Below are 26,240 nucleotides of genomic sequence, written 5' to 3'. Positions count from 1 at the left end.
TCCCAGCAATAGGAAATAGTTTTGATTAAAGGGTACCAAATTTAACCATAAATCAAGAACAAGCAGCCATCAATGCACAGAGCTACCCTTGCTGCAAAGACCCTTCAGTCTGCACTCTGAGCTAGGAGCATCCCTCCAGTGACCCTCCCAGGAGTCTCCATGGCCTCTCAGTGATGATGTGCTCATCCTGAATCACATCTCCAGTGACATTAGGGCAGAGCCATTGGCTGAGACCACATCCCCTGCAAAGTGCATTTTTTTCTGCAGTTCTTTTAATTACAGCAAAACTGATCTTGACAACTGCAGCAAGCTGTCAAAGTAGAAACTTCCTTCCCGATTTCATGTCAGAATTGAAATGGATACTGTATAATAGCATGAGACAATAATTAGAAGAATGGCTATGTATATATCTACCATATTCCCAGAATGTAGTTTGAATATTACTGGAACTATCTTGAGCTCTTTGCAACTCCCACAGAAGCACTGCACTCTGCAGAAGCCCTCATCCCATTCTCCTTCTCCCCATACATCTGGATGAATTCCCATTCTGCATGGTGAAACATCACTTTCCATTGCAAGACACGCTTCTCTATTCACACAGCCCCAATTGCTTGAACAGCACTGGATCCTCAAATATTAAATTCATGCAATGTTTATTTCCTTGCTCCTTTACTCCTAAACCTGGCAGGCAGCTGGATCCTGCAGAAATGTTGCAGGAGGGCCTGAAAGCAGCCACCAATTACTCTGCTAGGGCTGGTGCACAACTTACCTGCTGCTTCTTGCTGCCATTTCCTCCCTCATCTTTTTAATGTCGCTCTTGCATTTCTCAATCTCCACAACCTTCAGGCCTTCCACTGTCAACAAAGGAAAACATCAGGAGCATTACTGTGGCAAAATCTGAAGACTTTCCTTTCACAGTTGTGCAGAATTTCAAAGGGCTTTAATAAGGGGGCAGCCCAGACAGCCCGTGAGCCCCCCACACACAGGTGCTGCCAAAGCAGTGTGTCATGGAAGCCCATAGACATTCTCGGCTGCCAGCTTCAGATAATAGGATGAGCCTTTTAATTTGCAGACTGGCCTCAGTGCCTCAGCTTTCCAGCAACTGTGGGCAGCAGCCAGCTTGTTCCAGTGCCTTCGCTTCTCTGCTGTAGAGCAGGAATCAAAGGAAATCCTGAGCAAAACCCCTCCTGCGATGGGATGATAAGTGCAGCTCAGCAAATGTGTCCCAGTGGGATTAGAATTCCCATTAAGATAAAAAGTTTTAATTTGAAAGGTCATGCAGAGCATTGAAAGGCTCTGAGAGGCATTGCAGAGAGTCCAAAGTGAAACTGCAGGAGAGAGAGAAATGTCAAAAAGTTTTGGCTGTAACCATTGATCTCATTTTTATGGGTATCGAAGATCTGTCGCTTGCCTTTGCCAATCAATGTTGTAATCAAAGGTTATTTCTGCATGCAATGCAGAAAATCCAATACGCCCTCTCTGTTCAATTAGAAAAGCCACGAAGCAAGAAGTTTGACTGCCTGATTGTGCTGCAGCACTTTGGGCCATGCAGCTGGGAGAGCCCCATGCAAAGCGAGGGTGAGAATATCCTCCCTTCCCCTTTGCGAGCTACCAGCGTGCTCAAGGATGGAACATGGCACCATCTGTGAGGGCCATGTCATTCACACGCCATCATTTCACAGCTCCTTTGTTTAGAATCACAGAATCATAGAATTGCACTGATCTGGAGGGGAGCGTCCAAGTGATCAAAAGCTGTCTTGGATGGGCACAGCTCTGCACAGAAGAAGAGACTCTCTTTCTTTGTGCTGGTAACTGCAAAGACTGATTTGGGATAAGAAGTAGAGACGGGGGAACAAAGAAGAGTTTGAACAAGGTAAAAAATTCTGTCAATCAGGAGAGGGAAGGGAAAGGGGTTTGGATGCCCCATTCCTGGAGGTGCTCAAGGCCAGGTTGGATGGAGCCCTGGGCAGCCTGAGCTGGTGGGGTCAGCCCTGCCCACAGCAGGGGATAGGGCAGGGTGGGCTCTGAGATCCCTTGCAACCCAAATCATTCTGTAGTTTTCTAATTCTATGATTCTGTGATTTATGCTTGACTATGGAGATACCCACTTCCAAAGCCCATTTCCAGATGAATGCATATTTTGGCTAGAGCTGTTGGAAGCAATTACTTTGGGCAACCTCAAGGTGAGGACAGAAACCAGATGCTGGCTGGTGCCCATGGGAAGCAGTGGGAGCAGAGCAGGGTTACAGCCCCACAGGGCAGGGGACAGGCAGCTGCAGGGGGAAAGGGTATGTGGTGCAAAATAGCAGCCTTGAGCATTTTTCCTATTGAGTCTCTTTAACTTGCTTCCAAATCCTTTCCAGGGGAGCGGGGATTTTACATAGTTATTTTCTAAATGGAGATGTGAGATCCTGAAGAACTGTAAAGGGTTTTGCCAGCTCCAAAGAAAGTGAAACTATGGCATGGATCGTTGCCAGTGCCTTCCTTGAATGGAGAGCTTTTCCAAAGAGAACTCACAGGCTTTAGGCTGAGTCTAAAAATCCCTTAAAAGATCCCTGAAACACACTGCTGCATATGGGCTGTGAGAGGTGATGGTGCTGTCGTGAGCACTTGTTCCTGCACACACATCCCACTAGGGAGATCTCAGAGATCATACCTGAGCTTGGTGGGAAAGGGATCTCCAAAGGACGTAAAACAAAAGCACAATTATTTTCCCAGTTTGGTTGCAAATGACAAATGGCATCTTCATGTGCGCTGATGAAGAGACCATTATATTATCCTGCATTAAGAAATACTTTCTGAAAAGACTTTGTGCAGTCTAAAGAAATCTTTGGGCTGTGTCCAGCCCTGCAGCAAGGCCCTCAGAGCAGTCTCTGGGATCCCTGCTTGGATCGGACTCTCTCCCTCCTCTCAACTCTGCCTTTCAGTCCTGGAGCTGGAAGCTGTAGATTTGGCTCCTTGGCAGACTGGAGGCCCCACACTGAGCAGCGGGGTGCCTGCATAGCCTGGGGCTGATGGAGTGACCCTGGGATGGCTCCCCTCTGGCTGTCCCTGGAGAAGGACATTTTTCTCCCTGCTTTGCTGACAAAGACGTCTCTTTCACTGAGCAGCTGTGAGGTCAAGGTATCTTGTGGGTGGGAGAAATTTCAAGCAAACAACTCTTTCTATGAACCAAAAACTTTGTTTGTTGGTTTATTTTTTAGCTTAGATTTGGTTTTTTATTTGATTATTTATTTATTTATTTATTTATTTATTTATTCATTTATTTTCCCAGCCAGCCCAGTGAGAAAGTTCTTTCTGCAGCTGCAGAAGCAGGGAAGTTTAAATGCTGCATCTCAATGAGGATGTGGCCTTTGGCAGCTGAAACTTCACCACGTGACAGTGCCTTATTAACCCCCCGCCCCCCACCCTGCCTTTCTTGGGCCCATTCTACACTAACAGACTGAAGAATGAAAGTGGGATGCTGCCTGGAAAGAAAAGGAGCTCTTTGGCCAGATGAACTTTACTTTGTTGTTGCACAGCAACTGAAAACAACTGCGTCACTGTCAGCTCACTCAACGAGGTGGGTGAGCTGGAAGTGATAGGATGTGCCTGCTACACATGGCCCAGGGGATGAACAGGACCCCGTGGGCATGCAGTGACAAGAAGTAGCCCCTGTTGAACATGGAAAATAGCCCAGCCCCATTCCCAGCAGGAAAAAAGCAGAAGGAGGAGGTTGACATAGAATTATCCAAAATAATGGAGTGGAAGGGGGGCAGCAACTGGGGGTAGGGAGGGCAGGGTTGGAGGAGGGGGTGCCCTGGGATGGGACGGCACGATGGCAGCAAAGGGACACTCACGTTCCACCTTTTTCTCCAGCATTGCCAAGTGATTAGCTACTTCCGTTTTCAGTTCATTGATTTTAAAAACCCTGGAAAGAAAACCCCCATGCGTTAATGTCATACAGTCAGAGCCAAGTCCACCCTAGCTGCCAACTGCCAGAACCCTCTGTGCTTCTCAGAGGGTCCATCAGACCATGTGGGACTGCCATAAGGGTAAGGAGATCTTCCATGGCAATGGCTCTGGGATCCGCACCCTTATGTGGGCAGCGACTCACTGCCATGTCCCCCTGCAGCCAAGGCAAACCCATAGCGCTTCCTAACAGCATCGTCCTGGGGCTGAGATCTTCTGAGGGATGCTGGAGGTTTGCTGAGATGTGATGGGGTTGTTCTGCCCTATGGAAAGCAGCTGGGGTGAAAATTATCAGCTCTGTGGATGTTTGCAAGTCTCCATTGAGGAGAGAGCTTTATGTGTTAAAGGGGCAAAATGGAACACATCTGATGGTTTCTGTGTTCCGCATAGAAATATTTTGTTGTTTCCTGAGAGGGCAGAAGCACGATAAGAGCATTTATATTTAATATGTTATCTCCTTTTTAGATCAAAGAGAAGCCAGGGCTGCTCCTGTTTGAAGATACTGCACTGCTTTCAGCAGGAGGGTTGTGTACATGGGGCCCGAATGTGGTGTGGAAGTGGGACTGGAGAGAGACCTTAAACACCCCCTGTGCCTCCTGGCAGCGTTTCACTTTTGGCTGATGAAAGGAACAGTATTTTAAATAAATGATGCCATTCAGCATCCTACCTTGAGAACTGCTCGGCAATCTGTCCCAGTAAATTCTGGAACAATTCTTCTTTCTCTAAAGAAACAAATAAACAGACAAACAAACAAACAAACAAACAACAACAAATAACAGAAGGGAGATGTGAGAAAAAAAAATTATACTGGAAAGACACTCAGCATCCATGAGACGGGGCTCTGTGATGAATCAAAATGGCACTCTGGTCCTCTAAGAGGTGCCAGTGTTGGGGCAGGAAGGTTGGGCTGTGCCCCACCTTTCCCCCATTGCCTGTAGCTTGCAGGAAAACTCTGCCAGGAGTGTGCTGGGGTGCTGGGAGGCACCTGGTGTGAAGGCAGTGAGAGATCCCTTGGGTATCTACCAGCCAGGACGCAGGGCTCCGGTGCTCTGGGAGCAGAGAGGTGTGCGTGCTTTGCACAAACACTGCGAGTCGGTGAGCACCCCCTGCATTGAAACACCCCAGTGGCATTTCCTGAGCTACTTCTGAACCAGCACAAAATGAATGAGGCAGAAATGCAGCCCAGCGCTCGCGACATTCCCCTAAATAACAGCTCCTGTACTTGTTGAAAAGGTTTGCAACCCTTCAGATCTGATGCTAGAATACTCCTCGGGATTATTTCTGCACAAAGAGTGGAACAAGCATTCAGTGACTGGGGGCTCTCAGCAAACCCCCTCGTTCCTGCTGCAACCCAACTCCCTACAGAGCAACTGGCTGCAAGATGACATCCGTTCCCACCACAAAGACCCATTTCCCAGTTTCCTCACCCTTAAAAAAAACAAGTCCAGCACTGAAGCTCTGACGGAGCAAGGGCTGTGCCCTATCTAGGAGGCAAGAAAATCTTACCGTGCACGAGGACGATGTGCGAGTCCGGTGGTGAGATTTAGCAGAACCACCCTCGTCCTCCCCGGCACCGCTCTGAGTGCTGACAGCGTGCGGGAAGCTGGCGAGTCCCCGATAACACAGCTCCAGTAAGAGAGCAGCCAGGCTGCCTCTTGCTCCCTCCCCTTGTCAAAACTCACTGGGAGTACTGGGACGCTCTCATCCCAGGAACAGTCAGCTGCAATCTGATGTTTATGGATGTAATAAAAGACTTTCAAAACGAAGATGTATGTTTTTATAACCCTAGGGTGCAGTACAGATATATGACTAAGAGTGGCAGCTCGTCTCATCTTAAAGGGACAATGAGCCATTTCTCTGCCCCCTTCCTGTCGGAGGGGCGGACCTCTAGTAAATCCCAGTTCAGAAGTAAATGAGGCATTTAGTCGTGCTTGTCCCCTCTACTGTGGAACAGAAGGGCCAAGCGTCCTTTTGCTCATAGAATCATAGAATCACTAAGGTTGCAAAAGACCACCAAGATCACCTAAGTCCAATCACTCCATTAATGTCTGCCTGCCTTTACTCACTCCTCCGGGCAGAGCTGACACCCCAGGTGCCCACACCACCTACATGCCTCAGTTGCTTTACTTTTTCACCCCAATTTTCCCTTGAGAAAGAGGTAATGCCACCTTTGGATTGCAGCTCCTACAGGCAGCAAGGCTTAAACTCAGACTACCTGCAAATCTGGGCTTTTTTTTCCCCAGCCTACAGGGCTGACACAGTGGGGTGCACCCACCCTGCTCAGTGGGGCACAGGGTGGTCCACCTCTTTTCTGCCATGGCCAAGCAGTGCTGATAGAACATAGATGTCTGCCCTGCTCATCCTTCTCACATGTGCTGTGCCCTTGGTGGGGCACCCACCTGCTTTCCTTCTCTGGGACTTGTTTGATCTGGGCTGTCAGAGGAATTTAGGAAATGCACAGGCAGGTGGACAAGAGCCTTGGGAAGGGGCGTGCGTAAAACCTGCATCCATGTTTTGCACAATATTGAGTGCCAGATTCACTTGGCAGCTCCGGATATTTTGGGCTGCGTGTGTAAGCCCTGGCAGGTGAGTCATCCCAAGGCAGCTGCCCCACAGCAGGAAGCAATGGGGGCAGCAGCAGGAGCAACTGGGATTTTTCTCATGTGCTCTGTGCTTCTTCTCTCTCACCTGAGCCATGGGTGTGCATTTGCCTCCAAAAGAAAACAGGGATACAAAGATTTAGACATGAGGAGAAGCTTCTGTTGCTTTACCAGCAGTAAATAGATACCAGCACGGGACCCCGTGCACTGAATTGTCCAGGAAACCCATGTGCTGATGTGGCCTCTAGCCCCAGCAGGACAACACTGAGAGCACTGCTCTCTCTGTGTCTCGTGGGAAATGGGATGTTCATATTGGAAACCCCACAAGAATAAGCCATAAATTGTGGGAGGGGGAGAATGGGGACCATGCTCAGCACACATCATGTGCCTTTGGACGACATCCCTGGTGACATCCCTGGGCTCACTCAGCTAACCTGGGCATGGTTCAAAATCCCCAGCCTATGGCTGCTCCCATGCAGGACCACCATGGGTCAGGACCTCTGAGCACAACAGCTCCTTTCCCCACGCTGTCAGAAGCCTTGTACTCTTCAGTTTTCCTTCTCAAGAGCGTGCTGCCAGCAGGACTTGTTCCCTTAACTGTCATCTTCACAATATTGCAGAGTGCCTGAACTCCAATTACAACGTCAGCACAGCCATCGGTTTGTGAGCTGTGAGCCTGTTCCGCCTTGAGCACACAGACCAGAGCCCCACTGCTGCTGGGAGCGATGAGATGCTGGAAGAAGGTGCTCTGCAAGCCAGGTGAACAAAGCCTGGAAACCTGAACACCTCAAAGAGGGGTACAAGGGCAGGGGACAGCAGGTGGTGGATGCAGCAACTTCACAAACAACTGGTTGTGAGACCACAGCTGCATCCAGCAGGTGCCGGAGTAATAACCTCTTTAATTCCAACTCTCTCCCTTGGCTATGGCCAGGAAATGAACAACAGTTTCTTAGTAGGATGGTGAATATCTCCTCCACTGGATGGAAGCCACTGCTTGTGTTTTCCTCCCGAAGGATCATCTTTTTCCAGTCCCACCTTTCACAGCCTTTGTTCTGCTGAAGCATGGACCGCTCTCATCCAGCTGCCTGGGAGACTGCTGGAAAGATGCACAGGAGCTCCCACACAGTGGAAATGGGGTTACTCTCCTTGCCTATGGGGGAGTCGCTCTGGGAGGCAGAATCACACAGGCAGAGCTGTTTCAGAACTGATGGCCAGAACAGGACTGTTTTTTTTTTCATCTCTTTTAACGAAGAACAATTTCCCATTCTGTTCATTCTTCTACTCTCAGCAAAATGTCAGGAATGCTTAAGATTAATGACAACCCATGTGAAAGAGAAACAGACACCAAGGAACGCTCGTTCCATCACACACTGTTCAGCTTTCTGCCTCTTTCCATCGCGGATTCTGTTTTACGTTTTGGCAAGACACCACCAGAATTTTTCTTGCCCTTTTCAGCTCAAATCTTTAGAAATTTTTTGTTTCACAAAACACGGGGAGGGAGAGGAGACCTTGTCGACACAGCATTCAGAACAAAGCAGAACCATGGGCTGTCAGCTGGGCTGAAGAATGAGAGCCTTGGGAAAGTGTGAGAAGGCTTGTATGGTCTTATAAAAATATACAGCGAGTATCACGTGTGTGTTTGGGGGGAGGAGGGGGGGAAAGAAAGAGAAAAGGATGTTTCCTAGAAAGCCCCTCATCTGGCATCCCTGCTAGTACGTCACAGTGGCATTCCCTGGTGCAGCCCCACCAGCAGCTGCCTTTACCTTAGGCAGATAAATGTGCTCCAGATGAGATCCCTCCTTCTCTGACCTGATCAAGCATGCGTGCAGTGTGTTGCTGCTCCTGCTGAGTTCGTTAGGATCAGGAAATAGTTCGGCAGACAGCTTCCTTCCCCTTAGTGGTCACGTGTGTCCCCTGGCTTTCACTGTTGACCTGGGACCTGTTTATGACTTACAACAAACCTCTCTGTGATAAAGTTCTTCCTTGTTTTCCAGCTGCTCTCTGCTCTCCTTTGCTCTCTACATGCACAAGGGCCTCGCTGTTGCTTCTCAGAGTCTCCCTGGCCATTCTCCTATGCTGCCTTGCTGTGCCCTCTCCTGCACATGTTTCTGCCACAAGGAACATGGGTGCATCATAGAATGGGTTTGCTTCCCTACTCTTCCCCTCTCTGAAAAACAGTACTCACAGACATTAGGTTTTGTCACAAAAGCCTAAGCAAGAATCAGAGAATCATTCGAGTTGGAAGGGACCCTTAAAGGCCATCTGGTTCAGTTCCCCTGCAATGAACAGAGCTACACCTACATCAGCCCCAGCTCTCTCAGCCTGTCCACATAGTGGAGGTGTTCCTTTCCTTTGATCATTTCTGTGGCCCTCCTCTGGACACACTCCAACAGCTCCATGTCTCTCCTGTGCTGAGGACTCCACATCTGGATGCAGTACTCCAGGTGAGGCCTCACCAGTGCAGAGCAGAGGGGCAGGATCACCTCCCTTGCCCTGCTGACCACACTTCTTTGGATGCAGCCCAGGATACAGTTGGCTTTCTGCTCTGCAAGAGCACACTGCTGGCTCATGTTCAACTTTCCATCCACCAGGACACTCAGGTCACTTTCACCAGGGTTGTGCTTTATCCTTTTGTCCCCAGCTTTTACCGACAGTGGGTGCTGCCATGACCCAGGTGCAAGACCTTGCATTTAGATTTGTTGAACCTCATGAGATTTACCTGGGCCCACTGCTGGATCCTGTCTAGGTGGTCTCTTTCCTGTCCCTCCAGCATGCTGACTGCCCAGCACAGCTTGGAGACATCCACAAATGTGCTGACGGTGCACCCATTCTCCCTATTGGTCTAACTGATGAAGATGTTAAAGAGCATCAGTTCCAGCACCGATCCCTAAGGGACGCCACTCATTACTGATCTCCATCTGGATATTGAGAAGAGGTGGGACCTAACACTAGCAGGGAAACAGCAAGGCTGCTTTGCTTCTGCCTCAACAGCTTAACCCATCTCTATAAACTCCTATTTTTTTTTTCAGGCCCAGGCTTTCTGTCTCCCTCCTGCTCTTCCATTCCCAAGATGATTTTAATCTCCTGTCCCCAACAATTCTACCTTTCCATCTGACTCCTCCAGACTGTCTCCTGCTGATGTACCCCTCCTTCCCCAGTGTACAGCCTAAGGTCCTGCTCATGGCTGCCTGTGAGATAGTGATAGGAGATACAGCAGTTACACAGATGGGGGCTGTCATAAGCTGGATGCTGTGCAAGAATTGCCCCCAGGAAACAGTGTGCTCGATCCTGACAGCGGCCTGATCCTGACAGCGACTCGCAAAGAGAAATGGTAGAAGTGCCACTTCAGTCCTGCCCATGAGGAAAAACACCACTGTACACCAGGGAATGTAATCCAAATGTCATCTTGCATCCAGGACTCTTTTAATCATGTCAGGTGTTTTTAAATATTTATTACCCTCCAAGCTGCCATGCCCACAACAGAAACTCTGCTCCCTTCTCAGCCATTTGGAAATAACATGGAGTTCAAACACAATGCTCAACTTTCAGCAGAGGTTTGCTGAGAGATGAACAAAGCACCGAGAAACGGGGTTGCAAATGTGGCTGGCGATGCCCTAACTGAACTGCTGCTCCAGGAGGAGCTTTCCCTGAGACACCAGCAGGGCTGAGCTGGACTCAAGCTAAGTGCTTCAGAAGTCCCCAAGACCTCAGCCATTCTAAGTTATCATCAAAGACTTTCACATGGAAGTGACTACAACCTCAGTTTAATCAAATGCAATGTAAATTTGATTATTTACCTGAAAGCTGCCCAGTGGCAACAGGTATTACTTTGTACGGAGACCTGGAAGAGTTGGAGAGGGTTGATGTTAGCAGTGCTGAGATTGCAGCTTGCATTTCACACCGTGCCCACAGCCCTGTGCACCCCGTTCCATGCCCACCGCCCTGTGGTGCAGCCCCTTTCCCTGACCCCCAGCTGCCCCTCCCCTGGCACAGCTCCATGCCGTTCCCTCGGGCCCTGTCGCTGTCACACAGAGCAGAGCTCAGCGCTGCCCCTCCGCTCCCTGTGAGGAGCTGCAGCCGCCATCAGGCCTCCATCAGCTCCTCTGCTCTGCGCTGAGCACACCGAGGGGCCTCAGCCACTCCTCACACACCTTGTCCTCAGAGCCTTCCCCATCTTCACAGCCCTCCTATGGACCTTCTCTAATAGTTGAATGTCCTTATATTGAGATGCCAAGAACATGGCATCATTGTTTGTGATGGCAGTGACAATTAATGATGATATACACGATGAAATAAGTAAAAGCAACTGTAATAACTTCAAGCAGACAGGGTGAAAATAAAAGTGCAAAGTTGAAAATGCAATCTGAAGCCAAGGAGAAAAAGAGAAAGGGATCTGAAGAAAGGAAGGGCTGACACCAGCATGGAAGAGGCCTAACCTCATCAAAGACTGCGCCTTCACTTGCTGATGAAGTCATTGCTAGTGGTAACAGAACAACAAAGGCGCTGGGAGCCTTGACAGCACCGGAATTGATGTTCAACATCAAATACTTAAAAGCACAATTTTTTTCTGACTATAATTTCTACTTTAACAATAAGCAAAAATCTTCAAAACTGGCTGGCATCAGCACTGCAAGTTAACATGCAGTTCTCTCTGTTAGTTCCCTCTGGAGAGCTGCTTGACTCATGTTGTGCTCAAGAGGCATCTGCGGCCCAACACCCACTTTCCCTTGGGCATCACCCCCTCTGAAGACCATGTTACTGTGAGACTTACCTCTCTGAGTTTGCAGGCATTGTTGGATCAATGGACACCATGCAGTTATCTGCCGTCAAGAGGGAGATGGTTGTGTTCCTGAAAAGTATGTTCCAGAGATCTTTATTTGAGCGAGAAAGACTGGCTGAGACCTCATGCCACTGTCTACTGCATGTGGCCAGTTTCCCCTATGCTACGTTCTTGTCGCTGCCACATCTACTCTATCTTGGCACAAGAAGGGTCAGAGTAGGTTTGATGTTTTACCCATTTCGGTTACCAGAGATGTTTCTGGGAAAACATTGTATGATCATCTTTGAACTCAAAGAAAACTTTGCTCCCTGCTAACTTGTGAATGCTGTTGACTCATCGACCAATAATTTCTGCTGAAAAGCTATGTTTTGTGATACATCGACTAGGCAGCTATATATTGACTCATGCTACACAAATGACTACCAGTTTTTCAATTATCTAGTTACTCCCTTACCAAAACAAACAAAACAGATGTCTTGCTGAATATGGAGCCTTTATTTTCATCCTGTGCTACGTGTGATCTCGTAGGCTCACATATAAGCCTTGGATGTTTTCTTCGTCTCCAGGAGCCTGATTACAATGAACAATTAAAAGTTTTTACAATCAGGGTGGTGAGGCACTGGCACAGGTTGCCCAGAGAGGTGGTGGATGCCTTGTTCCTTAAGACATTCAAGGTCAGGCTGGGCAGGGCTCTGAGCAACCTGATGTAGCTGTAGGTGTCCCTGTGCATTGCAGGGAGGGTTGGACCAGATGGTCTTTAAGGGTCCCTTCCAACTCAAATGATTCTATGATTATTTGAAAAATTGTAGAAGACTGTGGAAGTCCTCTGCTGAAAATAAAAGGCCAGATATTCTGGGAACACTGAACTCATTAACAACTCTGACTGCTAAACAGTGTTTCCTTGTTGATGGAGTGGAGGTAATTGATATCAGAGGCAAAGGAGAGTTATTAAGGCCTCTGATGTCAAATGGGAAGAAACAGAAAGGAGAAACAGAAAAAAGCACTGACTATGTCCAGCAGTCTATGCAAATTCCAAGTCAGTGCAGAATCGGAATAGACTACAGACAATGTTATCTTTCAGTCCCAAGCTGGAGTCATGCAACAAACCCATGATTAAAGGATTACTTTCTTTTTCCTGTTTTTTGTTTTGTTTTGGTTTTATATCTTTTGGTGTATAAACCTGTACGTACAGAGATAAACAACATGGCTTATTGAGTGCTGCTGCACATCTACCCAGCACTGCTCGAGGTCACCAGCAGAAAGCAGATACCCTCTGATGAGGGTGGGGCTGTGACATGGCTGGGGAGTCATCATCTCTTTATTCTGTAAAATAGGGGATATTTTTTTACTGTTTCATATCTGGGATTAGAATCATAGAATCACAGAGTCATTTGAGTTGACAGGGACCCTTAAAGGCTATCTGGTCCAGCTCCCTGCAATGAACAGGGACACCTACAGCTACATCAGGTTGCTCAGAACCCCTCCAGCCTGGCCATGAATGTCTCTAGGGACGCAGCATTCACCATCTCTCTGGGCAGCTTGCACCAGTGCCTCACCACCCTTACAGTAAAAGACACTTTTCCTTATATCCAACCCAAATTTCCTTTCTTTTAGTTTGAAACCACTTCCCCTTGTCCTATCACAACAGATTCTGCTAAAGAGTCTGTCCCCTTCTTTCTTATAGCTCCCCTTTAGATACTGAAAGGCCACTCTCAGATCACCTCAGAGCCATCTCTTCTCCAGGCTGAACAGACCCAGCTCCCTCAACCTGTCACTATTCTGTAGCATATCTAAATAGCACCTTCCCTATGAGAACAGGCTGAGAGAGCTGGGACTCTTCAGTGTGGAGAAGAGTCCAGGGGGACTTTATAACAGCCTTCCAGTGCCTGAAAGGGGCCTACAAGAAAGCTGGAGAGGGACTTTTTATAAGGGCAGGTAGTGACAGGACAAGGGGAAATGGCTTTAAACTGGCAAAGGATAGATTTAGACTAGATATTAGGAAGAAATTCTCTGCTGTGATGGTGGTGAGACACTGGAACAGGTTGCCCAGTGAGGTTGTGGATGCCCCCTCTCTGGAAGCACTCAAGGCCAGGCTAGATGGGGCTTTGAGCAACCTGGTCTCAACCAGGGGGACCTTTAAGACCATCTAGTTTCAACCAGGGGGTTGGAACTAGATGGTCTTAAAGGTCCCTTCCAACCCCAACCATTCTATGACTGTGATTTAGTGCCAGTGTCTCTTACTGATATCGAGTTCTTTACTTAAAAACCATGTTTTAAAAGTATGATGGTGTTTCAATGTCAAGAGGCAAAAACATAGTGCTGGGCTATGGGTATAACCGGTAGGTGCACAGACCCTGCATATGCTCTCGTCTACACTGCTGTACTGGCTGTAATTTCTGTAGAGCAGGCAACTGAACACTCACCAGGGCTTTGTGCACTTCTACAGCTGGGTTCTCTGCACAGCCCCAACTTATTCCAGCTCTCTGGAATAAGAGAGAAGCCTGGAAAGCAGGTAACCCAGCTTTTAATTGCCACTAGGAGTACCAGAGCAATAGTGAAATGCATGTGATAAATGAGTCTTACCTTGGTAACCCTGTTGCAATGCAGAAGAGGTCCATAATATCCCTGGAGTTGCAGTATTTACTGAAGATCACCTTCCAAACCGAGCAGCAGAAGGAGATTAAAAAAAGGCAGAGGACAGAAAGGACAATTAGTTCCCAGTGAGAGATGAACTCTATTCAGGCTTGAACTGGGACAATTTTAAGGCTAATCCTATCATTTCAATTATCTGATCTGACTCGTGAGCTGGAATATTTCTCCACTCTAGCTTTAATATCTGTGCTTCATTTTGATAACGGAAGAAAGCTCAGGAGACCTAATTGTGCTGCTGTGGAGCAAAGCAGTAATGTATGACAACTGATGGCAGAAGGTATCTCACAATGCAGATGTGCTGCAGGATGGCAGAAACCCCAGATATAATTAAGCAACGCCCTGGATTTTGAAAGTGACTTTGTTTCTTCTAAATGTATACATTGCAGATATAGGGAGCTCCTTGGATAGCACAGTATAGACCGAGATCAATATGAGAATGCCTTTTGGAGCTGGAGGTTTAAGGAAACATATTCCACCATCTTTCCTCCTAAAATACTGGAAGACTGAGGACAAAAACGCAGTGTCTGGCCCCCTTGACTCAGTCCTGCTGTGTGTGAGATGTGATTCAGCAAACCCTTGTTCTGATGCTGGAGCAATACTTCAGGTCTCACTTTGCACTGGTGCTTAAAAGTCCTCTTATTTTTCAGCTGGGCATCATTAGGTGGACAACATCAATCTCCTCAAGAGACAGCTATGACCGATACAGAAACACACACTCACCTTACCTGTTTCCTGACCCAGATGAAATTACAGTAGTTAATTTATTTACATTGTAAATCCTGAGGCAATTGATTGCTGAGGTAGTTAGCGTTTGTTAGTGAGGAAATGGGTGGGATTAATATCTGGGTGTGCTCTAAAAGGCTGTTCTAACTATTTCTGTGATTGACTCTTGTTTGTTGGGTTTTTATAAAATATAGTAGCAATCAAAGCAATAAAGCAGAGCTAATCAGGTTTAGATGGTATGGAATCCTGCTCAGAGCAGAAAGCAGCATCCCATTGGAGTGCTAGCTGCTAAAATTGGCTGATGGAGTGATGGGAAGCTGCTCCTTTACCAGCAACTGATACCTGCAGAAGTGGAGCAGATGACATTAACTGTGTTTGAACGCAGGGTAAAGGCTTGTGACATAGTGGGAGTGCTATTTCAGGTATTAAGGCTTCTTTTTCTGGAGATCAATTATTGACTGGAGCAGAGGAAAAGGTTAAAAATATATATTTTAAAAAACATTAAAAGTAAGAAAGGCGACTTGACTCACAAAAAGCAGCAGGAGCTTTCAGTGCACTGAGGAGGAACAGTAATGCCTCTCTTTACTCCATGCAATAGCAAAAGAGTGGGAAGCAAAACAAAGACTGTAGATATTATCTTCTAGATTATGAGCTATCCTAATACGTGCCATATATATTTCCATATTTGACAGTTCTTTTTAAGTTTACTAAAAATGGATTTGTGAATCACCACCTGTACTTTGATACTCATCCTGGGGTGTAAATGGTTGTTTTTCCCCCCCTTAATCACAGAGCATAAGCTACTAAAGTTCTCTGCTTTTTGCAACCTGCTGAGCTTTCCTGACCAACTTCCTTCTCTTTTAAAACAAAGCAGACAGCCTCAAACATTTCCCAGAACTGTGCAATTGTTCCTGTTATTGCCTGCATGTTTATGTTCCCAATAAAGCCAATGCCAGTTGTGTGTGTCTGTGGAATACAATTGGAATGTATTTTGGACAGTGCTGTGTACTATTGATGGCTCCAGCACGGTATAGGAATCCGATCTGCCTCAAGTCCATTACCATAGCAGGGACATTAGCACCATGAAGCCAATACAGTGACATTTGGCTTGTGGCTGTATGTGAGCCAGCTAGGACACACACTTTTTTCCTGTGACTAGAGAAAGTGGTTGTCCTGCAGCTCTGAGGATAATCAGCCCTCTTGGCTGTGGATGGAGAAACAAGCATCTTCTTCAGACCCATGAAGATAGCAGATGTCCTGGAGCCACTGCTATTTGGCCCATGTCTCTATGGTGATATTTTACTGGCACTGGTTGTAGTTCTGACTCAGGTTCACAGTCAGTGATGAGGGACTTCACCATCCTTCAAGCCTGTTTCAGTTCTGTCTGACCCACAGTCCTTGTCTTTAGTAGGTCCTCGCTCCTATCCTGGATCACAAGCCACTGCCATGATCATAGGATGACAAAACATTCCAGTTAAGAAGGGACCCAGAAAGGATCACTGGGTCCAACTCCACGCTCCACACAGCAACAACAAAAATCAGGCCCTACATCTGATAGCACTGTCCAGACGCTCCATGAACTCCAGCACTGGGGGCCGTGCCCACAGCCCTGTGCATCCCGTTCCATGCCCACCGCCCTGTGGTACAGCCCCTTTCCCTGACCCCCAGCTGCCCCTCCCCTGGCACAGCTCCATGCCGTTCCCTCGGGCCCTGTCGCTGTCACACAGAGTCTCCCCTCAGCTCCTCTGGGCCCAGCACACCAAGGGACCTCACTGCCCCTCACACACCTTGCCCTCAGAGCCTTCCAGCCTCATAGCCCTTTGACGTCCTTTGACGTCCCTTAGACCTCAGACCCTGCAATAACACCCAGCACTGGAAGATATCACTGCTTTGGGCAGGTCTGAGACCTTGCTATGGAGCTCAGCGGAGACCAAAGGCAGGAGATGATGGCGCCAAGAAGAAGCCACATAATTTAAGCGGGTATTACACTCTGCCTGCTTTTGAGCGTAATGTGAAGCAAAGGGAGCAAAAAGAATACTAAATAATAACTGAGGCTTTTTGGAGTGGAAATAAGATGTTGATGTAGCATGCAGTAACCGTGAAGTAGGACAGCATGGCTCAAGACTGTCACATGGTTCCCAGCTCAGAGATCCCTTCTGTGGTCTGAAACTGTAGGCTGCTCTCTGTCCTGGTGACAGGACACTTTTTGGAAACTCTTCTTCTGACAAGTCATTTTCTCTTGACCCACAGAACCAACCTTTGGCAGGGGATAAGGATTTTAAAACAAGGAGAGATAAAGACTGCCGGTATCTGTCTGGCTTTATCACTCAGAGAACTAGTTTAATATTAAGGGTCATGATGGAGATATCACTGTGGGACCGCAGTGCTCACTCTGTCACATACCAGTTTACAACTAATCATATTATATTTTGCTATGAGATAGGACGGGTAAAAACATGGCCTACAAATCCAATTTCTGCCCTATATTTGATCCTGAGAACAGTTAATCCTCTCTGTACACTGCAAACCCTGTCCAGAGCGTTATCCTGCCCTGATCTGGTATTTAACTAGCATTTGTTTGTTTCTTTTACTCTACAAAAACTCCTCAGTGAATAATTCAGGAAGATTTTCAAAGCCTGTCTATCCCCAGTGTGTAATCTCAATTCCTTTTGCTTTCTGTATTCAAGACTTTCAGCATTTGCTGGTGCTTTTTCAATTCACCCAGTGAGCAATGTTCAGAGTCAGGGCTGAAAGAGTGGAATTAAAGCAATCTCAAATGATAATCTTCGACTAATGAGACTGAAAGATATGTGTCAGAGAAGAGTCTGGTAAAACTCAGTTAAGTATCTCACACGGACTATGGAAATCGTTGCTGCTTCTGTTACAGCAGCTTTCATGGAGGATTTCTAAACAAGATAGAGGGCTGATGTGAATCTTTTTATAATGATTTTGCCTTTCTCTCCAGCAATATTTTTTTTTCCATATCAAAATGAAACAGGATCCAGAGCTCTTAGATAACACTCTTCAGAAATCATTGATAGAAACTAATTTTTCAGACCTGTAAGCAAATAGATCTTCCTCAAAAAATAGTGATAAGAGCATATACTTTATCAGGCACTGTTCCTGATATTCAGCAGAAGCCTTACCTAACACCCTGCATCTAAACATCTCTCAGGCTTCTTCTTTAAACTGAGATACATATATTATAACATGAGCCCAGCTACCTCAATGATATCTGTGTATTCTTTTTTTCCTTGCAATAATTACCAGCAGATAGTTGTGAAAGCTCTCCATTTTTTTTTTTCTAAGCTTCAAATGTTAGACAGTATTAAAAATAGTTTGCCAGTTTTGCCATCTGTTAGATGCTGTAAGGAGCTTCACTAAGAGGGGAACAAAAAATAAGTGTGTGCTTGTATAGGCCTGTATGAGAAAGAAAGAGCAAGGGCCCTTGGCCAAGAATCCAAACAAAAATAAAAACTCCCCCTGAACTCTCCAGACTGTGTCTGTGTAAGGCAGGGAGGAATGTGGCAGACATTTTACTTTCACTGTCCAGAGCTCATCGTAGAGTCATAGAATTTTTTTGTGTGTAGGAAGGGAGCTTTAAAAGCCATCTAGTCCAACTCCCCTGAACACCTGTATGACACCTATAACTAGGTCAGGTTGCTCAGAGCCCTGTACAGCCTGACCTTAAATGCCTCAAGGTAAGGCTGCTCCACAGCCCCACTGGTTTGCACCTAACTTTGAACTGTGTGGTGTCTAGACATCATTCATTTCACCATGGTACCTAAATGAAATGTACAACAGGATTCATCTAACGTAACTGTCTACAGATGAGTTGTCTCATCTGTGTTGCCTGGCTAGTCACTGAGTCAGAATTATTGTCAGTAGAGGAAGAGGACCACATAATTCCAAAGGGAAAATAAGCCCACGTGTCTCCAAAATCCAGTTTAAGACTGAATGAATCATCCTCTGGAGATACCACCCTCCTCCCTAGTGCCTGTGGGGGAACTCACATGATTAGCTTGGAGTAGTCACCACTGACTTTTAGATGACTATGGTTTAGTTTTAGGTAGGGTGATTCCTATTGGTTTTCCTGCTTATATACATTGCCCTGAAATGAGAAATAGGACTCAGGCAGAACTGAGGCATGTGGCTATGTGATAAGTCATGGTTCCTATCCTTTATAACATTCCTGAACAGAATGCTATGGGAAAGGAGGTTTTTCTCTTTTTGGGAAAGAGATTTATTTTCTTTTTTTCTGTTTAGGAAAGAGAAAATGTTCATGATGCAATGGTATGATGCAGTCTTCGAGGTTCATTGAGAGGGACAGCATGGCAGAGGTGGGCTCTGTCACTACAATCTTATTAATTTTTTGAGGGTATGTAGGGAAAGCAAGTTACATTAAGGAGAACTTTTTGCAGTCTACTGACTATACTAAGAGATATATTGCCAATATTCAGTCTTTCAGCACTAACAACAGAATGCAACCAGGAAGTAGCAAGGCTGATTTTGAGCTAAAGCTTCTTAGTTTTTATAGTGGACATAGAAACATTTCAGCCTTTGACAAGTTAACCGAAATGTACATGCACTAGCTTCTATTAACAGAGAAAGGGCACATGATAGCTTCTAATGGAGTACTAAGCACAATTAACCCTGTAGCACTCTAATGCATTAGGCTCCAAATATTTTGTAAACTAGGTAATAAGGATGCTTTGGCATCAAATGTCCTTGCTAAATGTGAATGAAGCTAGGCTGCTTGTTTCAAAATTATTCACAAAAATAATGATGTCTGACATTCCAGCATGGTTCATAATATAAGGCTTTCAGATGTGTGATATTAGACAACACAGCAAGGAAAAGCAGTGAGAGGTGAAAGGCCAGTTGGTAGCTGTAGAATTTAATGACAAAGTTGCTAGAAACAAAATGGTTTCTTCTTGTTTGTGCTACCCTGAGCATGTGAGGAACGTATGCTGGGATGGTCTGCTTGTCCAAAACCTTAGGTATCACTAGCAGAAGGTTGTTAAACTTTTGCACGAGGATGGACTGCAGTAAACACCACTAGCTGGGGAAGACAGAGAGGTGAGGAAAGGGAAGAGAAAATGGCCTCCAGTATAACATTTTATGCCATTTCAAAAAAGCCTGTTTTGAAGCCATTTTTACTCTTTCAAATGCTTATGTACTCCTCACACGCTGTAACATGCTGGAGTCTGAAAGACACTGCTGTTCACTTTTGCTGCTTTACAAGAACATCCAGCTGCCTTGGGCTCACCAGAGTCGGCTTCAGTTGCAGAGCCAGCATTGGTCAAGAGTGCTGGCCAGGCTCTGGATGCACTACCTCACACCCTCCATTGCCCTCTGAGACCTGCCAGTCATAGGAAAATGACTGTGGTCCAGCAAATACATAGGAAGCCTCACTGAAGAGGCTACAAAGGGTTTTGGCATTGGAGGAACCCGTGAATGACTTGCCAAGAGAACCACGGGGACTGTCTTGCAGCAATTACGGATACAAAGATCTTTAACAGCCTTGAACTGATCATCAAGCCACTATTTTTCTGCTACATTTTGTTTTTAATCTGAATTCAGTTTGGCGCGTTAAAAATAGTGCAGCAAGCTTTGGAAAAAATCTGTTGGGTTTGCTGGAGTCTAGGCATTTATACCACAGTGCCTGTTGCTCTAATTAAAAAGAAAAGCTCACATGACAGAAAATATTCCCATGCGCTGACATTTCAATGCAACAACCGCAACACCAAAACACAGTCTTCTCTTTGTTCTCCTCTTCATGTGTCTGAGGCCAAGACGAACAAGAGCTGTGGATATCTGGGTGCGCTGCTCAATGGGTTCACATGGTAGACGCAAGGAAAAGTACATTTTTTCTGAGGAGGAGAGAGCTAATTACTCTGCTCGGCATCCAGAATGACTCAGTAAGCCAGTCAAATGGCTCCAGAATTCTTTACTTGCTTTGTGAAGGGGAAGAAATACCACTGAGTGATTTCCTTGACTAAGTCGGCAGTCATCAATTTTCCAGTTCATTCAGGCTCTGTACCCATTTGACTTTCCATCCTCGTTTCAAGTATGATGTTGATTAAGACACTGGAAACAGAAATCCTCTCAAGTCAAGCATTTTCTCAGAGCAACTCCTCACAACCAAGCAAGCAAAGCCACTACCCTTGGACATTTGGAAATGAGAGCCATGAAGCCACCCACCCACCTGGGAACATGGCCACTGTCTGGCTCTGCTCTCACCTCTTTAATCTCAAGGCTCAAAATCAAATGCTCCCCAGCAGTTTCTGTGTGGAAAAGAAGAAATATACATGTGTATCTGTATGTTTGGGTGTGATCTTCATGCTGATAGACTTCTAATGCAAAACAGTCAATAGGATTTTTTCTCTTAACAGCAGCCAAAGGGTTAATGACATTGTGAAGGAAAATAAGGCTGCAGAGCCACAGTTGGTGGCTTCCTCCAGTTTTTCAGGCTTCTCAGCTGGTAGACTGGGGGTTGGCTGCTCCACCCCATCTAGTGGCACTCTGGGATAGAGGAGAAATCTCTGTCTGCCACGGCGCTGTGAGGTCTCCTTATCTTCTGTGAAACATGGGCATCTCACTCCACAGTCTTCTCTTTTGGCTGGAACAGGCCTGGCTGTGCCTGAGGGGGACACAGATGTGTTTCTTTGCTGCATGAAGCCTTGGATGTGCAAGCGCAGCACAGAGGGATGTAAGTGACCAGGGAAGTGGTTTAGGAACTTTTATATATCTCTGGGAAAGAGCATCCTTTAGAAGCAGACAAATCCCGTAGCGCTGATTCCCCCAGGTGTGCATCCACGTTGCATAGGAACTGGTGAGACACTGATGAATTACACTGAAACCCCATTTTTCATTCAGCCTTGAGAACAAATGGCCTCTTTGAAGCTGCCCCATGCAGGGCACTGGCTCTGTGGCATTGCAAAGCCTTTGATCTCCCTCCTCCAGCAGCCTGGCAGGTCTGTTCCCTCCACATTCACTGCTCTGCCTCCACCACTGGGCCTGTCCCATGTTCCTTGGCCAAGACACAGCCACCATCAAGCCTAAATCGTAGAATCATAGAATGGCCTGGGTTAAAAAGGACCACAATGCTCATCCAGTTTCAACCCCCCTGCTATGTGCAGGGTTGCCAACCACCAGACCAGGCTGCCCAGAGCCACATCCAGAAACATTCTCCTGGTGGATGCAGAAGCCACCCCTTGTGTTGTGGGCTCTGGCATTGATAATCCAGCCCTGTTTGTCCCTTGGATTGCATCTGTTCAGTGCCACCAAACTCTCCTCCAGCTCTGACCACTGCAGCAGAGCACTAAACCACATCCCTTTGCCCCCCTCACTGTACCTCTCTGGACCTGATGACACACAAACCTACTTAGCTCAGCTCAGCACTTGCTGCAGAGCATTTCCCAATGCCCATCTGCAAAGTGTAGGCTCTGAAGGGGGGCGGCCAATCACTGGGGTATCCCTTATTTTCCTCCAGTGCAGAGGGCAAACAATAACCCTAACCCCTAAAGTCAGCAGTGTGACCTAAGGTGGAAACATGAAATTCACTTCTAGTAATGGCTGCCACACTCCTATAGCATGGACAGCCCTGTTTCAGGGCTCTGTCAGACCCAGCAAGCCAGCTGCAAGTTGGAGCTGAGCCCTTTCAAACTCAGCAAGCCCTGCTCTAATGAAGCTCATACCTCATTACCGGCTCAGCATTGATTTAATGAGTTCCCTTTAGAAGTCTCCAATACCGCATTCCTCAGAAGATTAAGGGCTGCTTTTTGTCCTAGCAATGTTGTTACCGAGGAGGCATGAGGATCAGCGCTATGCCCTGCTTACCCCTGGGTGAACCCCATTTAAGCAGTGTGTTTACAGCAGGAATCCTTCCAAACACTGCACAGATGGAATTTCACATCTGACAAAAGAAACAGATAACATTTATCAGGCCAGAAAAGAAAGAATAATACTTAACGCTGGCTGGGTTTGCAGTTACTTGCCCACGAGCTTTGGCCTCTCCTGTGTTTTCAGTGACAGAAGTACTCTCCAGAGAAAGGCTCTGAGAAACGCTCTTGTTTATAAACTCATAGCAGTGGAAATGACAGCCAGTGTGATTGACTGACACCTCTGGAAGTGTGTTCTCACAGCACCAGCCTCCCCAGGGCCCTCTTTCCAATGGTGGTTCCACGCATTGAGACTGCGGGGGTCCCCCAGGCAGAGATGGGGGGACTGCAGGGGCTGCTAGCTCTGCCTTTGCCTGGATACACTGATACAGGAGAGAGAAGGGATGGGGAAGGGCATCTTTGCTGTTTCTTTTTAAAAGAGAAACAAACAGCACAGATGTGTGAAAGGGACTCCAAGCAGGAGCAGCAGGGATCAGGACTGGAATTCTGCAAGTCAGAGCTGAGTTGCTCGTGAGCCTCTTGGTGGCTTTTGCTTTGTTGCATGAAAGGCATTCGCTTTGTGGCCAAGGAACTGTCAACAGAAAGAAGGAAAAGAGGACGGACTTACAGGAATGCCAAAGCATTTTTCTGTCTACAAGCCGTGGGCTCTCTCCTGAATGGTGTGAGCTCCCTCCTTCAGCCAGAACACACTTCCCCCACAACTTCCCCCGCGCCGTGACGCTTGGCTAAGCCAGGTGGGGAACGGGAGCTCAAGATCCTATTAACATCTATCGATACTAACACACGGCTTCACAAGTGCAGCCGGGGCTCCCGCACCGCTGCCGCACAGCAACACCCGGCACCTGCCTGCCCTGTAACTTCTCCCTAGGAGAACTCACCCCCTCGGATAGGCAATCCCATAAGCTCCGTGCCCTCCAGCATCTCTCTGCAGGCAAAACTTTGCAAACTATCTGGAGGCTGCACTCGGAGAGTGGCCCCGCACTTCTGCCAAGATCCTGCCAGCCGCACCGGGTGCTCACGAGCTGCCGGCTGCCCCTTCCCCTTTAAATAAAGATCAGAAGCCTCTCCATATCCCCCTCCCTTTCAACAGAGGCTGAATGCACCACGCGTCCGACAGCGCACACACCGCTGCGTCCGGAGCCGCCGCTCTGTGAAAAAACATCGAAAGTACCTTTTGAATTCTTCCATCAATATCCAAATAAATACACTTGGGCCGGTAAGTTGAAGAGGCAGATCCCATCTTGCTACAGTTGAGCTTTTACCGGGCTTCCCAGCGGAGCAGAAAACAAGGCTTATCCCACCAGGCTGAGCCACCGCTGCCTGGCAGCTCGGTGTCCCCGCTCCGCCGTGTCCCACGACACTCTCATTCTGGGAAGGTCCCTCCTCTAACGTGCACGCGTTGTTTGTGCCCGTCTCCCCGCCACCTCCTTCCCGTGGTGCTCCCGGCCGCATCCAGATGCCGTGGGCAGGAGGGGACGCGGCTCCAGATGCGTCCATTCCCATGGCAACAGCCTTTCTTGGCATTCCCGTGGCACACGCCGAGCCGAACTGCACTTATTGATGGGGAATTAAGGGGGAGTGGGGGTGGATGGGTGGGGGGGCACTTCCTCCATCGGGGGTGCTGAGAGATGTCATTCATTTGTGTGTTGAAACAGGACCATCATTGCCAATTAGTGCTGATACTTCGGCACGGGCTGTGAGCACAGTGTGGCTGAGAGCTGCTTCTTCTGATTCCATCACCATGTAGGGTACATCACCCTGTAGGGCTGTAGAACATCCCACTGGCTATCCCATGTCCTACATTCTATCAGATATCCCATTAACTATCATACAAACTATGTCATTGATTATCCCATTGGTTACTCCATTGGATCTTTTATCAGCCGCTCTCTCCTTTCCTGTTTCCTCTGTTTTGCTTCTCTTGGGATATTTTTTGCCACCACAGGTCAGGGCTGCTAAAGACTGAACTGCTGGTTACAGCAGCACGAGCTCCTCCATGTTGTCTATGGCAGAAGCTGACTTCTTCAGTTCAGCTTTAACTCTTTTCCGTATGCCTACGGAAAGCGTAGGACTTTCTGTGTATGGAAATTGTTACTTGCTTCTTTGCACATTTCTTTTATATGTTGTCAGGTTTCCAGAGGACCAGGTCTCTTCCAACCCCAAGTGGTTGCATGAAGAGCACTCCCAGGCCATGGGTGATTCTTCCACTTCATGAACGCTCTCTGCTTTCCACTTCCCCCTCTTCATTTCCCAGTCCCATCTCCGTATCTCCCATCTCCCAGCTCTCTGTTCCAAAACCTTCATTTAAAGTATTTCCATGGATCTAAGAGTCCCCAGGTGCCTTGCAATCTTATCTTTGGCCCAGCTGTATATTGTGTGAAGGATGAGATGCATGCACATATGCACAAACCCTAGCCAGCCACTAATGGCAGATGCAGGCAGCATGCTGGAGCCCTGCTGCAGAGCTTCTGGGAAAGCCCAGCTATAAAATCCGTGTTTTCATAAGGTTGTGGAAGGAATCAGCAGATCCGACTGGAACCTTCAATAGCTGATGGGGAAAATGTAAATGAAATTAACTGTGTCTGGAGTCACTTGCTACATCATTTAGAGGGCTGAGAGCCAAGAAGTGGAAAAGCAAATTCCCTCTACTGGACAAGGCTGGCTCATACTCTTGGCAAGGAAGTCTGAATGGGGGACCACAGCTTGTACTCCCAAACAGGAGATAAGCAACCCAGGGCTCTTACTGGATGAAATCTGCCTGGGGTTTTACACAGCATGGGAAAGTAAAGTATCCTCAGATGCATATTCTGGGTTGCTGCCATCTGAACAGCTCAGTGCCGCTCAGTACTCAGTGCATATCAGCGCTTTCCATTTCTCTGACAAGCAGAGCTCAGACATGCAGAAGTTTTGTGACAACCCCAGGATTAATGAAAGGCTGCTGACATTGGCACCAACCTCGTGCATGCATGGGATGGGGGTCTGGGGAAAGGAGGTCTGTATGCTTCTAGGTGAAAGAGATGACATGGGCAGAGACAGAAGGACAGACATCCACCTGTACTGGAAGGGATCTGATGGCTGGGACTGCTTAGCAGGCTGGATGTGTTGACAAACTGAGGGCACTGGGTGGGAGATGGTTCCTTAGCTGTGGTACACCAGCATCCCATAACAAATGCCTGGATGACTATCTGCGCTACCCATTGTAGGGTACCTGCTTTAGCAGAGGGTTTGGACTCAATGACCTCGTGAGGCCCCTTCCAACCCCTGTGATTCTGTGAAAGGCACAACCACATGAACCTCTGGTGGGTCTTTGAACAACTCTTTGCAGCACATAATAGATTAAACACCCTAATTTAAACACGACTTTTTAAATTATGCATCTTCACAGGTAACAAGGTAATATCTCAGATACACACGTAACAGTTTCTCACATATTCTCTCATATCTTTTCCTGCTTGCACAGAGCTTTCAGTGCAGTTTCCTCTAATGGGCAGAAGTCCATTGTATTTTCTCCATACAAGAGATTAAATGTCTTATCTTTTAGTGTGGGAGGCCAGAACAGAACCACAGATACAGCATGAAAAAGATGACAAAAGCTTGATGGGCCCAGGCAGTGCTGAAAATGTTCTGACC

The 26,240-nt window shown here is 47.2% G+C and overlaps 1 protein-coding gene across 4 annotated transcripts in view; it reads right to left on the bottom strand.

The window, feature by feature from the left end:
* Nucleotides 1-24,088, bottom strand: part of PDE9A (phosphodiesterase 9A) — a 41,106-nt gene extending 17,018 nt beyond the window's left edge. Inside the window, exons 1-7 of one of the 4 annotated variants that reach the window (XM_015883306.2) lie at nt 23,782-24,088; nt 13,915-13,985; nt 11,323-11,400; nt 10,349-10,392; nt 4,619-4,673; nt 3,840-3,910; nt 770-854 (exon numbers count right to left, since the gene is read on the bottom strand). In XM_015883306.2, the coding sequence (XP_015738792.1) occupies nt 770-854; nt 3,840-3,910; nt 4,619-4,673; nt 10,349-10,392; nt 11,323-11,400; nt 13,915-13,985; nt 23,782-23,850 (473 nt within the window). In that variant the 5' untranslated portion in view covers nt 23,851-24,088. Of the gene's footprint in view, nt 1-769; nt 855-3,839; nt 3,911-4,618; nt 4,674-5,457; nt 5,759-8,314; nt 8,337-10,348; nt 10,393-11,322; nt 11,401-13,914; nt 13,986-23,781 lie in introns of those variants that run through there. The other 3 variants (XM_015883322.1, XM_015883314.2, XM_015883331.2) reach the window with 3 other exon arrangements.
* Nucleotides 24,089-26,240: the final 2,152 nt, after the last annotated feature.

The sequence above is a fragment of the Coturnix japonica genome, chromosome 1, assembly GCF_001577835.2.
Source record: "Coturnix japonica isolate 7356 chromosome 1, Coturnix japonica 2.1, whole genome shotgun sequence".
Taxonomy (NCBI): Eukaryota; Metazoa; Chordata; class Aves; order Galliformes; family Phasianidae; genus Coturnix; species Coturnix japonica.
The sequence above is the reverse complement of the archived record's forward strand: the minus strand, read 5'-3'. Positions and strand labels throughout refer to the sequence as shown.